General features: G+C 44.1%; 1 protein-coding gene across 3 annotated transcripts in view; it reads right to left on the bottom strand.

The window, feature by feature from the left end:
* The window catches only part of PAN3 (poly(A) specific ribonuclease subunit PAN3), a 30,188-nt gene extending 13,182 nt beyond the window's left edge, over positions 1-17,006 (bottom strand). Inside the window, exons 1-5 of one of the 3 annotated variants that reach the window (XM_069969870.1) lie at positions 16,414-17,006; positions 9,208-9,326; positions 6,787-6,853; positions 5,870-5,940; positions 4,425-4,575 (exon numbers count right to left, since the gene is read on the bottom strand). In XM_069969870.1, the coding sequence (XP_069825971.1) occupies positions 4,425-4,575; positions 5,870-5,940; positions 6,787-6,853; positions 9,208-9,326; positions 16,414-16,687 (682 nt within the window). In that variant the 5' untranslated portion in view covers positions 16,688-17,006. The remainder of the gene's footprint in view (positions 1-4,424; positions 4,576-5,869; positions 5,941-6,786; positions 6,854-9,207; positions 9,327-16,413) is intronic. The other 2 variants (XM_069969868.1, XM_069969869.1) reach the window with 2 other exon arrangements.
* Positions 17,007-17,861: the final 855 nt, after the last annotated feature.

The following is a 17,861-nucleotide window of genomic DNA, read 5'->3' as shown; positions in this document are numbered from 1 at the left end:
TGACTTTGTTCTTCTTGAAAACACAAGCTATAACCAAAGACCTTAGAGATAAATGAGAAGCCACAAAAAAATAAAGAGTTATGTAACTTCACACAGGCTGCACTGTAAGGAAAACCACTAACCCATATGTCTAATAATAAAGCTCAAAACTACCAAGATGAACCAATCCAAATCATAACCACTGGCCTCATCTAATACAATGGAAACTTTCTATGAAATGTTTACTACTCAGTCACTATAGACAGAACAGAAAGTGCACTATTAGGGCATACAGAAACTATGAAGTACACGACAGATGGCAGCGTGATAAAAGCCCCAGGGGACTCCAGCACAGATGCGGCAGCACGCCACTGATAACTAATACTAAGAAAGTGTCTCCTTATATTACACTTATTTTTATGCTAGTACAATGAGGCTACCAGATACAACTTGTATTCAAATAATTTTACAAATATTGATTTTTCTAATAACTATAAACATATGTGAAAGTGGCGGCTGTAATAAATAGTGAAAGAGCTCTGCTGACCTCTACAGGCTATAAACTGGTACTGCACAATAATCTGTAAAACCCACAACTACATTTACAGAATATGGAAGCAATGAATTTTGTACTTAAAAGGAAGTCCGTACCAGGTATACAGAGCTGCAGACACAGCCGGATAGGTAATGGGGAGATCAACACATGATGCCTTTGTCTTTGCCGATGGCCATTTGCAGTTATGAAATTGTATTTTTTCCTTGGAAGTCCAAATACCACAAATTTAAGCTGTGGATCTGCATCACTTCAGCTTCCAAGAAAAAACACAATTTTGTAACGGTGATTGGCCAGCAATGACAAAGGCATCAGTTTTATCTCCTTATCACCTATCTGCAACTCAATACCTGGTATACACATAACAGGTTCCCTTTTAATAGAGTTTCTCAGGCTTCGAAAAATATGGCTGCTCTCTTCCAGAAACAGCACCTCTCGCCCTTTGTTTGAATGTGGGGTTTTGTAGCTCTGTTCCAATGAAGTGAATGGTGCCGAATTGTTATACCACACACAACCTGAGGACAGGGGTGTTTTCTCTTATCCTGGATTCCTCCATTTAAGAAACATAAGATTGTTACCACTTTCTTAATAGTGCACCGCTTCTATACAACATATAGGTATTATGTAACCGCTGAAACACCTACGCAGAGCGACAAGAAAACTCCCCTAAGATTCTACCAAACCTCTACAGACACCGGCCTAGGTGTGGATCACCGAAAAAGCCAGACTTTCACTTCTGAAATCACTTTCATATTCCTAGCATCATGGTGAGGCCCAAAAAGGAGAAGTGAGGAGATTAGAGCCGACACAAAAACAACATGTTCTACGGCAGAGTTATTTTGAGATATGAAGATACCGCTACAAGATGGGACGGAATTTTCCAAAGAAGCAAATTATTTACTAACCAGCAGTTCATCACTAAAGACATCACAAAGGGCATGTGTGTAATAGAGGCAGACTATAGAACATAGAAAATAAGGGGTGCTTCTTATGTCTTAGAGGGGTTGTACAAAATTAAAGGAGCACCACCATAGAATCAGGCTAGGGAACAAGTATGAGATCATTTGGGGGGGTCCTCTCTCTAAAATCGGCCCCAGTTCTTTTGTTTTGAATAAAGCTGCAGTTTAGAGAGTCACCTGCTGCTCCATTCATTTTCTAAGGAGCTGCTGCAGATAGCAAAGTGCTATATTCTGCTCTATGTCAGCTCTGTAGAGAATGAATGGAGCTGCAGGTCATGCGCCGACCAACAGCACCACTCAAAATAATGAGTCGGGGGTCCGATCCAGAGAACAAATCCCAACCCACAATCTCACACTTGCCCCTGTCTATCTCTACAGTCTTTTCAGCTACAGACTAAACAAACCCTATGTAGTCTGATCCACTATCTTACATTTGGTAGGTCTACACTATTCTTGCAGACAAGACTTTATAGCACAGCCAAATGTTCATATGTTTGCTATGGAGACAGAAGGGGCAAGCTGACAGCTCTGACAGAGGCTTTTCTCTTTAAAAACAGAAGAATTGGGCAGTGGAAACCTGCCATACCCAATCCTTTACTCTGACATCCATCAGGGGACTTGAATACAAGACAAACCCATCAAGGTTGATGACTAATCAACCGCCCCCAGCAACATGTAAAGCTTTCTTTTTTTTTTTTCAGTGCAGTAAACGACAGGGTGACAAAACTTCTGTCTTCTTGCTCACACTATAAGGCTGGGTTCACACTATGTATATTTCAGTCAGTATTGCGGTCCTCATATTGCAACCAAAACCAGGAGTGGATTAAAAACACAGAAAGAATCTGTTCACACAATGTTGAAATTGAGTGGATAGCCGCCATATAACAGTAAATAACGGCCATTATTTTAATACAACAGCCGTTGTTTTAAAATAACAGGAAATATTTGCCATTAAATGGCGGCCATCCACTCAATTTCAACATTGTGTGAACAGATCCTTTCTGTGTTTTTAATCCACTCCTGGTTTTGGTTGCAATATGAGGATCACAATACTGACTGAAATATACTGTGTGTGAACCCAGCCTAAAGTAGCATATGTGATACAGCTGCAGCCTATACTCTTACAAGGGGTTCTCCGCTCTAAGTCTCCATGCACATTTCTGCGGTCAGTCTATTAAACTGAAGACGGCAGCATGCAAGGGACCTTACACACAGAAAGACTGACAGGCTCCATCACCAAAACACAGGTGAAAAAGTAAATGATCAGGGGAGCTGTATCACTCTGCAGTTGATCACTGTATGACTTTCCCTATATCCCTTGTCTTAACCCCTCAAAGACCAGACCAATTTCCATTTTTGCTTTTTCCTCCTTGTGCTTAAACGGCCATAGCACTTGCATTTTTTCACCTAGAAACCCACATGAGCACTTACTTTATGCAAAAATTCAGCCTGTCATTGCAAAGTACAATTAATTGTGCAAAAAGTACACTGCAAAACCCCCCCAAAAAAATTGTGTGGTGAAAAAAAAAAAAAAAAAAAAAAAAAAAAAAAACTGTCTTGTTAAAGTGTTCAAGTCGGTACGATTACAATATGTAACATGTATAACTTATTTTACATATTTTTTTTTAAAGCTTTATATATATATATACACATATATATATACACACACACACACACACACACACACATACATATACTCCTTAAAATCGCTCCATTCCCAGGCTTATAACGCTTCTATCCTTTGGTCTGTGTGGCTGTGTGAGGTGTCATTTTTTGTGCCATGATCTGTACTTTCTACTGATACCTTGATTGCGCATATGTGACTTTTGATCGCTTTTTATTACAATTTTTCTGGATTAGATGCCCCCAAAAATGCGCAGTTTTGGACTTTGACATTTTACTGTGAGAGATCAGGAATGAAAAAAAACAAAAAAAAACAAAAAAAAAAAAACTTTAGGCGATTACTGATGCGGCGATACAAAACATGTTTGTTTATTTATAAAATGGGGAAGGGGGGGTATGATTAATAAAACACTTTTTTCCCCACACATACTAGAAACCCCCCTGGGGGACTTATAGTCTAGCCACACTGATCTCTTATAGAGATCTATGCAGTACAGTAATACTGCATAGATCAATGAGATAGGCAGCCGAAAGCAATAGAATGCAGAGCAGACGGCTTCAGATGCGAGGTAATCGCGGAGGAGCGAGCCCCGCCGGGGGGTGATCCCCCCCCCCCCCACTAGACACCAGGGAATGGGAAAAGCTGCTTTTTAATTGCAGCTGTCAACTCTGACAACTGCATTTAAAAAGCTAATTAGCGGGCACGGTGATCGGTGCCCTCTAATAGCCACGGTCCCGGGCTGCATAAAGCACCCGGGATCACAGCGGGTCAGAGCAGGGTCGCCGCGCGGTCCCCCTCTGAACTCCCTTAACGACCTCATGGCGTAAATATACGCCCGTGGTTAAGGGGTTAAGGCAGATACAAAGATGTCAGCAGCAGTCTAGTTATGGAAGCGATAAAGATGAAAAAAGGAAGGGGTCAGATTAACCTAATACATTGAAGATATTCTTTAAACCACTTTCTTTTTCCTACAAAAGCCAATGACAGATACACCCTATGCAGAAGAAAGGTTTTTATACATGTCCTAATGCATGATGGCAGCTGCAGGTGTCACAGCTATTCTGGCCGGCTGACCGGTGGAAGCACAAACTTGTCATGGACAGACGCTGAGAACAAGGTAAAACACAGAAGGGAAACCAAACCTAGAACTAGGAAATAACATCTGTGTGTAGAAAACAAATAAGTATTTTATGCAAGTACAATTCTCTACACGGTGTAAAGTTAAAAGCCTACATTATATAACAGAGTCCCAGTAAATGGCTGTGTATAAGAAAAGGTGCAAAAACAAAGTGTCCCTACTGCCTATTACCTGGAGCGAGACCAGCTGCAGCAGGCCCTGCCATAGACGGGTGGGAGAATAATGCTTGGGAGAAGGCAGACATGTTGGACTGGGACATGTTACTCAACCGGGATGTGGACCCTCCTTTGGGGATAAACTCGCTGGCAGTAGGATTGGGAGCCTGAAAACAGAATGCTTGTATTAGGAAATATCACCTTACATAGTGCAAAGCATGGAAAGACCAAGACTTGCCATTTTAACAGATACTAAAACTATTACAGTTACTACAAGAGTTCAGCGATACTTCTGTGGCTCATGTGTATGTCAGCATGGTATTTACTTGGTTATGGAGGGACATAGTCCTGCTACCAGGCCGCTCCATTCTGCGAGTAAAATCCTGCGAATGATGTCAGACGAGTAAAATGTGTACATTTCCCGGGTGCGATTTTTATTTTATTTAGGAAATTTAAGAGTCTCCCTAGTAGGCAGATCATCAGTATTACTGGTGCCAGGCTATAGACTTTCTCCATAGTGGATCCATACTTCAAATATTTACCAATATACTTGTCTGAAAGAAGCCTTGAAGGAAACCATTACTTTCACATTGCCTGAACCACAAGTTAATAGGGGGTGCCTGGTAGCTTCTTCTTGTTCCTTTATCCCTGACTTAAATTTCTTCATGTACCACCTCAGTGACTCAAAGTTCAATCAGCAATCAAGTAATGGCAGGCTTTCCCTTAAAGGCATTGTCCAGGCTTCAAAAAACATGGCTGCTTTTTTCCAGAAACAGCATCACTAATGTCTCTAATTTGTTTGCTTTTCTGCAGCTCTGTTCCATCGAACTGAACTGTAGTACCACACACAACCTGAGGACAGGGGTGGTGCAGTTTACTGCAAGAAAGCAGCAGTGTTTCTTTATATATTTTTTTTTCAATGCTGGATATCCCTTTAAGGCTAGGGATATGAAGCAAGTAGTTTGTTTAAAATCTGTGGGCTTCAGTTTATTCATAAAAAGGGGGCAAAGTAGCAGGACTAGAAGAAGTGGCAAATGCAACATTCTACTAGGTGCATCCCATGATGGAAGATATAAAGGAGAGGTTTAGTGTTCTCTGGACAGAAAAAAAACTGAAGGGGGGGGGGAAATATGATGGAGAAAATGTTGGAGTTATTGGGCAATAAGATGAGAACACTGCTCACTCTACCGCTTACCATATTTATTTTTTTCCACTTTTATTTCAAGAAAGGCATGCTACCAAAAACCAAAATGCGAAATCACAACAGTTCGCAGTAAGACGTGGTGCAGCACATAAGTCACTGCCATGCTGGGTGGCCCAGAGTGAGATGCGGTTACAGCCGCTCTCTTCTCTGACTAATAGATAAGGGTCTAGTAAAACCTGTTTGGTTGTCAAAAAAGTAAACTATAGTTTGTTGGCTGAAATCCCATATTAACGCTGCACACTTCCCATATCACCTACCTTTCGTCTCTGAGAAATGCTGAGACCAGCAAAGTCATTGAAGAGAGTGGAAGCTGGGGAGCCTAAAGGATCTGGAGGCAAAAAGAAAAAAAAAACAAAACTATTCATTAATACTGCAACCGTAAATGTATTGAAAACATCTGCCAATAAGTGAAGCCATGGAATCAATATTAGCCTGTAACGATCTCTTAGGAATATACAATAAATGATGGCTCTTTTTTTCAGAGCCTGGTTGAGTCACTTTCCTTTCATTGTTATTGGGTGTGAACAAGACTAAACAGACTGCTCAGCTCTAAATGGAGCACGTTGATTTTTCCACGACTATGACCAAGTGTTCAGCAGCGAGTGTGAGGTCACGTAACACAGCGGGTACATGAGGCCGATAACTAGGACTCACATGACTGCAAGTCTGAGATTGAAAGAAGAGTTTATTATAGATCTAAGAGAGATAAGTGCAACGCCAACATGATCAAGCTGCACTCATCTGTAATATTTAAAAGTAATATTAAAAAAACAAAAAAAAAAAAAAACTCATCACTGGATAGTCGACAATCCCAACAGTCAGACCACAACTGGCCGATGGGAATTAGGGTTCTCAGTTTTCAAAGGACTAGAATGGTGCATTGCCACTCCATTTACTACTAAATACATCAGAGTACAACACTTGGCCATCTCAGCCAGTCCCGGGATTACCACAAGTATGCATCATTAAAAACAGAAAATCCCTATTGTCCCTATACCAAAAAAAAAAAAAAAAAAAAAAAAAAAAAAAAAAAAAAAAAAAAATTAATAATATTATATATATATATATTCAAGTTAGGCCTTAGAATCACTTACCTAGTGATACTGTGGAAAACTGAATAAAAAGCACTACAGTGTTGCAAAGAACATCATGATACAGAAGGCGTTGCCCTTACCATGGCCTGCGTATGGCTTGGCACTGTCATTCAGAAGGCTTGGTGAACTGCTGCTGTTTGTCATCCGCTACAAGAAAGAAAAAGAATACTCTTATTTACATGCACAAAAAATGCTGCATAATTCATGAATATGCCGATTGTGAACACAGGCGATTTAGCCTTTAGTCAGGTTTTACAGACAAGTCATTTCAAGCAGCCCTAAGAGCTGTGTAACCACTCAGAGCTGATGGCTCGGACCTCTGGATTAGAAAGACGCAGCTCTACATTAGGCTATCAAGTTTAAGAACATTAGCGTTTACAGTAGATGCGGCTGCAGATTTTACTTGAGGATTTCTATGGGTAGGAATGAGTAAATTTACAGTAGTAGCGAAGCGCTTCACTAGGCTCGGACATCAGCGGGCTGCCTTTGAACTTCATGCCACTTCGGGGTGCCTAGAAAATCTGGGTCCAGTCCTGGGAAACTTCTCAAAGTTTCCCAGGACTTTATTCAGCTTTTCCAGGCACCCGGAGTACTGGAGTTTAAAGGCAGTTGGCTGACGGCCAAGCCTAACAAAGCGCTTTGCTGCTACTGTAAATTCACTCACCCCAATCTATAGGTAAAACCCACAGTTGAAAACAGTAGCAGATAAATGGTTACAAACATCATCCACATAGTGAAAAACTTATCACATGGACACTAACCAGCGATGCAGATTTTACATCCCACAGTCAAACTATAACCTTCAAAAAAAAAAAAATATATAATATATATATATATATATATATATATATATATATATATATATATATATATATATATATATATATATATATATATATATATATACACATACACATACACATACACATACAGCTCTCTCAGTCATAAGACATAGCCAGGAGAGCACGGTAAGAGCGGACTTCTCCCCGCTCCCTCTACTGATGGGTTGTGCTCAGACCCGACCTATAAGAACAGGGCGGAGGGCAGCGCTATTCCTCACAGATGCAGCCATAGGGTGGGTTCACACTGAGGAATTCTCGAGGAATTGTAGAGGAAAGTTTTCTGCTTGAAATTCCACGCCTATTCAGTTCTGGATGAATAGGAGCTGAATTTAAGCAGAATGTGAGCAGAATTCAAGCAGAATTTATGCCCAATTGACTTCTATAGGATTCCTCTAGCAGAATTCGCCCAAAGAATTGACATGTCAATTTTCGGGCAGAAAGCAGATCAGCGGCAGAAAATTCTGCTCGGAAATTCTGTAGTGTGAATAACAGAGCAGAGATCCTATTGAACACAATGGGACATTGCTCTGTACATTTTTTACGGAGTAATTTCAAGCTGAATTAATTAATTCCGGGCCTAATTCCTCATCTACTCCTCAGTGTGAACCCAGCCATATAGTGCAAGTGTAAACAGAGCCTTGGGGCCCTATTACACCAACAGATATCTGACAGATTTTTACAGCCAAAGCCAGAAATGGACTTGAAAAGAGGAGAAATCTCAGTCTTTCCTTTATGACCTGATCTCTGTTTAAAGCCTGTTCCTGGCTTTGGTTGCAAAAATCTGTCAGATAAAACTCTGTGTAAAAGTACCATAAGCCTCATGTCTGCAGGATTGCCCAAGGACTGATCCCACTGTTATTCAAAGGGATAAAAACGTCAGCCGCCATGAATTTTCCATTGCATGTGAACAAAATTGCAAGAACTCCCTTTACATGTATATGCATAAAAAAAGTTGTGTGAGCATACCCGTGATGTTATCATTGAGCTACCGGATATATATCACACTTAAAGGGGTATTGCAGTGGCACTAAATCTTAAATAGATTTGGCTTTGGGTGCTGTAAAAAAAAAAAAAAAAAAACCAAACTCACCGGCATCAGCCACCCAAACAGTTGCCTATGATGTGTTGGGACAAGCTGAGGTGGCAGTCCCTGCAAGGACACCACCAACATAAGGACCAGGAAGCAGTGGTTGACTGTGCCACAGCCCCCACGTATTAAACAAATAAAGGGCTATTCTGGCAGCACAATTTTAAGAGTAAATTGAGCAAAAACCAGGATGAGAAGAAGCTGCAGCACTCCTTGTGAATACACCCTCAGTGCAGTATTAGTCTGAGTTTCAACATACAGCTAGAAGTTATATTTTGCACAGAGCATGGAGTAAAGGCATCAATGTCTCTGCCAGTGTGGGTGAATGCAATGTGGCACTTATTAAGGGCATGGTTGGTAATACGTCTCTTAATGTCAACACAGACATATGTGCCCTTAAGAGAGCAATCCCCTGTATAATGCACAACTTGTCTGACATGATGTTAGCTTGCTGCCAAGCACAGTAAATATCAAATACTTAAAAAAAAAAAATCCACATCTGCCCCTAAAAGCAACCAATAAGTAGTCAGAACCACCAGGATGGTGCTCTGCAGACAGACTTCTCTCTTTACCTGCATCCGTGGGTAGTTCGCCTCTGCAGGGCTTCCAAAGCCATTCATTCCTATGAAGCTGGTACTGAAGTAAGAATCTGTAAGACTGGAGTCTGGTAAAGCTCCATCTATCCCAGGAACTGGAGAAGAGACACAAGACAATATATTCAATAAAACAGACACATTCCCTGAGAATAACACCTCATGCTACACATTTATACAGAGCTGTGGAGACAAGTGTCACATCACCCAAATCCACACATATAAATGGAGACCTATGCTGCTAGTACTACTGTCACATGTAAGCTCTGATGTGGAGAATAGGGGGCTGTTATTACATGACACATGTCAGTGCTTATGTAACCTACCTCGAAAGGAGAACAAGGGAGCCAAATATACCACCATACAATGCAACAACCACAAACCAAAGGGTCTATGTGTTGTACAGTAATACACTCTGATAAGTGACCAGCATGTAGGATTATATTATCCCAGCAATGGACAAAGCATCCCCCTTGTTAACAGCTCAGCACGAGGGGCATCCAGAACAAGCCCAGCTTATAGCCTGACCACCTACAGTACACACGGGGGTAGCTGAGAGATGCCCTTTAAATGACAGGTTTGACTAACAGAAGTAGCTACACACTTACTGAAACCCACCCACCACCACACAGTCAGCGTGGCAGAGCATGCATGTATTCTCAGTGGGGAGAAGAGAATAAGCCATTGGCAGACCCTCTAGCACTTGTATCTCCTTTGCTGAAGCTAGGTGGTGTAACTACCTGCCGCAGTAAAGGTTTTTTCCTGAATAGTACAATGCTCTAGTCTCCATCTACAATGCCATCATCAGAATGTCACAAAGAAAAAAAAAAAAAACCTACAGACGCCAAATGTAATCTAATATCAAGAAGGAAAGCCATGAGCTGCTTCATCTTCTTATCAAGACCGAACAGATCACATATATGGCCCCAAATTTAGATTATAAGGATTTTTCCTGACCTTATGTTTGGTATGTGCACCCACTATCTCCACCTGCACAGCACACCATCTATAAGATCGGAGGTCAGGTGACTATTGCCATTTAAATACACAAGTTATTTAGAACGTTTAAGACCAGAGTCAGAATCCTGTTAGGCTGTGTCTAGTCCAGTCCTCCTATCCTTTCCCTGCTTCTGAGAGGAGCCCTTAGGCGCAGGACCCGAAGCCACATCCAGTCACTGGCCACAGCTGTATGCTGTCTGGGCAACCAATTGGCCAAGGCAGCAGGTCTTCCCCTGAAGGCTTGTCTCTGAAGTGGGGAGAAGACTAGGGGACTGGACACTGCGGGAGTTCTGTGCTTTAGATATTTATTGTTGCACAGCGGCTGAAATAGCACTTTAAGGGTTATCTACAGTAGATGCACTTTAAATAGGTTTTGCATAGTACATAGTACACTCTAATGCTATGGTTGGTGCCAAAGAAATTCAGGGTGTTCTAGAATCAAAGACACCTCCGAGGTAGAGGGATATACAGTGGTACCTCGGTTCTCAAACTGCTTGGAACTCAAAATGTATTTAAGGAAAGTTTGCTTTGGTTCTCAAACACTTTTCAGGCCCTCAGTCTTGAAGTACTTGGTATCTGAACGTTTGAGTGTGGATTGTGGGTTGTACCTGGTTAGTTTAGCACTGGTGAGGCTTCACATACAGTACAGTGCTGTATAAGACTGCTGGAGTGCATATACAGTACAGTAGTAGTACAGTCAGAGCACCACCATTTCCCATCCTGTACTGTATAAGACTTCTGGAGTGCATATATAGTACAGTAGTAGTACAGGCAGTGCACCACCATCTCCCATCCTGTACTGTATAAGACTGCTGGAGTGCATATACAGTACAGTAGTACAGTCAGTGCACCACCATCTCCCATCCTGTACTGTATAAGACTGCTGGAGTGCATATACAGTACAGTAGTAGTACAGGCAGTGCACCACCATCTCCCATCCTGTACAAGACTGCTGGAGTGCATATACAGTACAGTAGTAGTACAGGCAGTGCACCACCATCTCCCATCCTGTACTGTATAAGACTGCTGGAGTGCATATATAGTACAGTAGTATTACAGTCAGAGCACCACCATCTCCCATCCTGTACAAGACTGCTGGAGTGCATATATAGTACAGTAGTATTACAGTCAGAGCACCACCATCTCCCATCCTGTACAAGACTGCTGGAGTGCATATACAGTAAAGTAGTAGTACAGGCAGTGCACCACCATCTCCCATACAGTATAGTGCTGCTCTGTACTATAGAGAGTACACTTGGCACTTTTCAATGTAATATATGGGTACTGTAGGTAATTATTGGTTGGTGCTGGAACCAATTAAACACAATTACATTATTTCCTATGGGAAGACACTGCTCGGTTCTCAAACTGCCTTCCTGAACAAATTAAGTTCAAGAACCGAGGTAACACTGTAATAAGATACAGAGAATTCTTATCAGTAAAAGTGGACGCCAACAAGTTTATTACAGTGTCAAAAGGAACGCCAAAAAGTTAAAGACCGAACATATACAAATAAAAGACTTTACATCACAAAGTACATGGATGAATAAGACCCATACACAATAACCCTACTGGTGATCTTTGCTTCCAAAAACAGAGCAAGTTCCCCCTTTTTTACCGCTACTACTATAGTATAACAATGCACACAGGAGGGTGGCCCAGGTACTGCTATGGTAATAAGTACAACAGGAACAGTGCACATAATAGCAGAATACCAGTGTGTATAGGTAAGAGCCAACAGAAGGCGTTCAGAGAGCTCCTGACGTCTGCTATACGGTTGGGGGCCTCATTTATAAAAGCTTAGGGTGTATTCACACAGGACAGAAGTAGCTGTGGTTACCTGCGGACCAGCTAACAAGAACAGAACAGTCTCTATTGTACACCTGTGCCTATTGCTGCAGTATAACAGGAGGCCATGATCACACTGGGCACTGCCAGCTGGATTTGGTGTGCTAGGACTGAAGTCTGGGAGTGTCATCTGGTTACACACCGCTCCGATCCTGTGATATGTGGAGGACGCTGTTTCTACGCATTTCTATTTGGCCCTAACCAGAAGAGAAATGAGATCAGAGAATGTTGTAGAATGGTTTGGCAGTCAGTTATCACTCCTGCCCTCCCCATACACAGGAACAAACGTACCTGTATTCTATAGGGGAAGGGAAGGGTGAAGCTGCAGCCATGGAGCTCTGGCTGCAGACTATCTGCCCCTAAACAAAGGGGTTGGGAGACTATTTTCCATCACCCCCGACATCTGTTAGTGGTCATTCAGGAAAACTACCCATACACCTTATACAGACGGCCCAAAAAAAAAAAAATAGGGAGTATGGGGACCATAAAAGAAGAGGGGGATGGGGAGGGCTACTACTTTCATCATGCTGTGTGTGTGTGTGATTACAACTCTGCTGCATTAAAAAGAAACTGACAGCACACATCTGCATATACCCGTGCTGCCAGTTTCCAGTAGCCCATCACCGCAGCATTGCATATATACCTTCAGTGATGCTGTGCCATCCCACATCTTGTAAAAAAAAAACAAAAAAAAAAAAACACACGCCTCTTTATTTTGGGCTGACAGTGTCAGAGGCAGGTTTAATACACTGTCTGCGTCCACCCCCTCTCGTATATTCAGGTTGCCTCTGCCTCCTCCAGAATGATTGACAGCCAGACCTCACTGTGAGCCAGATGTCAATCACTGTGGAGGAGGTGGGACCAGCCTGAAGACAGGAGAGCAGGGCACGCTGACACAGTGTAACAGACCCGCCTCTGTGACACCGGCAGGGTGAAAGAGCAGATCACAGAGGAGTCCTGAGGTGTGCACGTGATACTTGTGATATAGGCATCTGGAAACTGGCAGCAGGAGTATATACACATCCATACTGTTGGTTTTCTTCTAACTTTAATAGAACCAAACTGCAATACCACACAGAGGACAAGAGAAGGAAGAAGCTGAGTTTTTCTAATCCTGGAGAAGCCCTTTAAAAAGGGGTATTCCAGATTTTGAAAGAAAAGGTTCCTGCAGGTTCATTACATGCAGAGCAACCTGTAACACTACCCAGGTGTCCCCCCTCAGTGCTGCAAAAGAAAGTATAAGGGTACAAACCCACACTTTGTATACGCAGCAAATACACAGCAGATGTGATGGTGCAGATTTGATGCTGTGTTCAGTTATTTAGATCTAATCTGCTGCGTATTGCAGTAGTAAATACGCTGCATATACGGTGTGTGGGTTTGTACCCTTAGGGTGGTATTACACGGAACGATTATCGTTCGAAAAATCGTTAGGATTTGAACGATAATCATTTCGTGTAATAGCAGGCAACGATTAAACGACCAACGAGAAATCGTTGATCGTTTAATAGGATCCGGACCTATTTTTATCGTTTGATCATCGTTCGCATATTGTTCGGTGGAATAAGAATTCACAGCTGAAACGTACGCAATAGCGACGACTAAACAACCGCACGAACGATCATAAATAATTATCATAGTTTCGTGTACTTGGGCAAACGATTTTGGGTCCTTTGCCTTAGTGGTCGTTTAAGATAGTTTATCGTTGGAAAATTGCTTGGTGTCATAGTACCCCAACTGTGGGTAGTAGACTACAGTTCCCATGATGCATTGCTCACATATACTAGACCATTCTCCTCCACCAATATTCCCCCGGCTGCTGAGGAGCAAAGTCTCCAGCACTGTGTGAACTCCTTATTGTGCTCCCTCTCATACTGGTTTATAGATCCAAAGCTTTGCAGACAAACTGCACTGTAATAACTTCTAGTGCTGTAACTGAGCATGTGCGACCATCAAACTCAAACTACAGTATAACTTGTAACGTATTGATTGAAATCTCAGATGTTTCCATGTTAAAGAGTCCAGTCCATTGAGTGACACCGCCCACTGGACTCCTTACCACAGAATAAGCAGGGATTTCAATCAACATATTACAAGTTACAAATCTTTTCCCACAAAGATAAATCAAACTGCTTAGCTCCTCCTGCTCAATAACATGATGATAGATAGAATTGTCTTGGGGACAGGTACCCTTTAACTTTTTCTTTTACATTTTTAGATTAGTGAAACTAGAGGACTACACTTGGAGAGGACCTACTACCCATACACACAGGCAGCCTGGTGTCTGTCTTAGGGTACAAACACACACACTGTATACGCAGCAGATTTGTTGGTGCAGATTTGATGCTGTGTTCAGTTATTTAGATCTAATCTGCTGCGTATGTTTTGCGTTTGCTGCGTATCGTAGCAGTAAATACGCTGCATATACGGTGTGTGTGCGTTTATACCCTTAAAGGGGTCTAATCATTTAAACAAACTTCTGACGTGTCATAGCAACATGTCAGAAGTCTGTATCAGATGGGGTCCGGGTTCTGTGACCCGCGCTGATCACTAGAACAAAGGGGCAGATGTGCTCAGTAGCGGGCGATAATGTAGTCACATCGGTTACAGCAGAGATGAAGGGACACAGCACATCGGCCCTTTAGTTATAGCGATCGGCGGGGGTCTCAGCACCCGGACCCCCTTCAATGCAAACTTCCGGCATGACGCCATCACGTGTCAGAAGTTTATTTATAGGACAGGTGGAAGCAATATATATATATACTGTGTCCTGCCTACCTGTGGGTCAGGTGACCTGAGCTGACAGCTGTCTAGTTATGACGTCACATTAGGATTTGCAGACAGAACACGGATGCAAAAACCAGGCTGTAATATATTTCTGCATAAAACCGGGGGTAGAGGGATATATCTATGCCAGAAACCCTGTGCATCTCCTACCTGCTGCCAAACCAAAACGCCCAGCATGCCCTGACAGTCTAGGGACCAGACACGGGGGTGACCACACTGTATTAGGAGTATGGGGACCAGACACGGGGGGTGACCACACTGTATAAGGAGTATAGGGACCAGACACGGGGGGTGACCACACTGTATTAGGAGTATAGGGACCAGACATGGGGGGTGACCACACTGTATTAGGAGTATGGGGACCAGACATGGGGGGTGACCACACTGTATTAGGAGTATGGGGACCAGACATGACATGGGGGGTGACCACACTATTAGTGTATAGGGACCAGACATGGGGGGTGACCACACTGTATTAGGAGTATGGGGACCAGACATGGGGGGTGACCACACTATTAGTGTATAGGGACCAGACATGGGGGGTGACCACACTATTAGTGTATAGGGATCAGACATGGGGGGTGACCACACTGTATAAGGAGTATAGGGACCAGACATGGGGGGTGACCACACTGTATAAGGAGTATAGGGACCAGACATGGGGGGTGACCACACTGTATAAGGAGTATAGGGACCAGACATGGGGGGTGACCACACTATTAGTGTATAGGGACCAGACATGGGGGGTGACCACACTGTATAAGGAGTATAGGGACCAGACATGGGGGGTGACCACACCATTAGTGTATAGGGACCAGACATGGGGGGTGACCACACCATTAGTGTATAGGGACCAGACATGGGGGGTGACCACACTGTATAAGGAGTATAGGGACCAGACATGGGGGGTGACCACACTGTTAGTGTATGGGGACCAGACATGGGGGGTGACCACACTATTAGTGTATGGGGACCAGACATGGGGGGTGACCACACTATTAGTGTATGGGGACCAGACATGGGGGGTGACCACACTATTAGTGTATGGGGACCAGACATGGGGGGTGACCACACTATTAGTGTATGGGGACCAGACATGGGGGGTGACCACACTATTAGTGTATGGGGACCAGACATGGGGGGTGACCACACTGTATAAGGAGTATAGGGACCAGACATGGGGGGTGACCACACTATTAGTGTATAGGGACCAGACATGGGGGGTGACCACACTATTAGTGTATAGGGACCAGACATGGGGGGTGCCCACACTGTATAAGGAGTATAGGGACCAGACATGGGGGGTGACCACACTATTAGTGTATAGGGACCAGACATGGGGGGTGACCACACTGTATAAGGAGTATAGGGACCAGACATGGGGGGTGACCACACTATTAGTGTATGGGGACCAGACATGGGGGTGACAGCTTCCCCCATCCAGGCACACGTGACAGCAGTGACAACCCCTGGAGGCGGCCATGCTGGTTGTCACCCAATGAGAAGAGTGTAGTCAGACACTACAAGTGCCAGCATGCTCCCGGTACTCACGGGTGAGCCGCGGTCCGTCCAGCCCCAGCTCCACCTTCTTGCCCCCGGGGGTGACGGGCAGCACCGGCTGCGGATACCCCGCCAGGCTGTTGCCATGGATGCCCAGCGGCTCTTCGTGCAGGAACTGGCACTCGTCCCCATAGAAACACGTCTTATCCTTGGCATAGTAACGGCAGAACTTCAGCTTCACCCCGGGGACCCCCATAGGAGGCAGCTGAGGGGCCCCGGGCGCCGCCACCACCGCCGAGGGGGTCGGGGGCAGTCCACTGTTCATGGCCGCGGTACAGCTGTTCCTCTCTCGGCGTTGGGCGCCACCATGGAGGGGAATAACTGGGGGGAGGTTCCGGCGTCACTCGGGTCGGTGGTTACCGGGGTACGGGACGTCCGTGGGGTTACCGAGGCCTCCCCGCCCCCTCTCCTCTTGTTTTTCTCTTCGCTGTTTTCCTATTTTCCTCTTCCTGAGCTGCGGCCGTTCTGCGCTTGCGCGGCGCGGGGTATGCTGGGAGCTGCGGCCTCCTGGATCCTAGAGGCGCCCGTCAGTGTGCGCCTGTCCGGCGGCCGTGCGTCATTTATGAGCCGGAGCGCCTGTCAGCTGGGTGGCCGCGGGATTCTCCCGTTCTATCGTCAGCCTTCTCTGGCGGTTCCTTTAAAATACTTGCCAGGAAACGGCGCGCAGGCTCCTTAAAGGGGAACTCCACTTTAAGGGTTTCTTCTCCTGTACAGGCAGAGCTCAGAGCTCAGGGGATCAAATCATTCTCATCAACATCTTTGCATATTCCTTCCATAGGGGATGTATATATGTTTATATTATTTATTTTATTTATTTTTAAATAGGTTATTCAAGATTATATAAACATAGCTGCTTCCTTAACAACAACAGTGCCACGCCTGGCTGTGTGTGGTATTACAGCCTAGCTCCATTTTCTTCAAGGGAACTAAACTGTGATACCGCTCACAAACATAGGACAAGAGTGGCGCTCAGGATTGCCAGGTATTTGAAGGGATTATCCAGGATTAGTAAAAAGCACATTAAAAAACTTTTTCTAAACTTGGATAATCCCTTTAAGGGTACACTCACGCTGCGAGTTTCTCACAGTAAAATCCGCTGATAATCTAATTAGCATTAAAGGAGTAGTCCAGGATATTATAAAATCCAGCAGCCAGCAGGGGCAGGGAGGAAATTGAGTACAAGTACTAACCTACCTCTCCTCGTGGCCGCAGTGAGTGGCGGAACTGGCTGCTGATCTCCGGAGCTGACACATGACGACCTGGCTGATGGACTGGCCCCTCAGCCATATAGTGACTGGTGTGGTACGCTGCTCCAGTCACTGATTGGCTGAGCGGCAAGTCCATCAGCAGCAACAGGCCTTTTTTAGGGAAAAACATTATTCGGCGGGGTTCCCGAGGCCGGTCCTGCCACTTTCCATGGGTACGGGGAGAGGTAAGTT

The sequence above is a fragment of the Dendropsophus ebraccatus genome, chromosome 5 (assembly GCF_027789765.1).
Source record: "Dendropsophus ebraccatus isolate aDenEbr1 chromosome 5, aDenEbr1.pat, whole genome shotgun sequence".
In the NCBI taxonomy this organism is placed as follows: Eukaryota; Metazoa; Chordata; class Amphibia; order Anura; family Hylidae; genus Dendropsophus; species Dendropsophus ebraccatus.
Note: the sequence above shows the minus strand (reverse complement) of the source record. Positions and strands in the feature narration are given on the sequence as shown.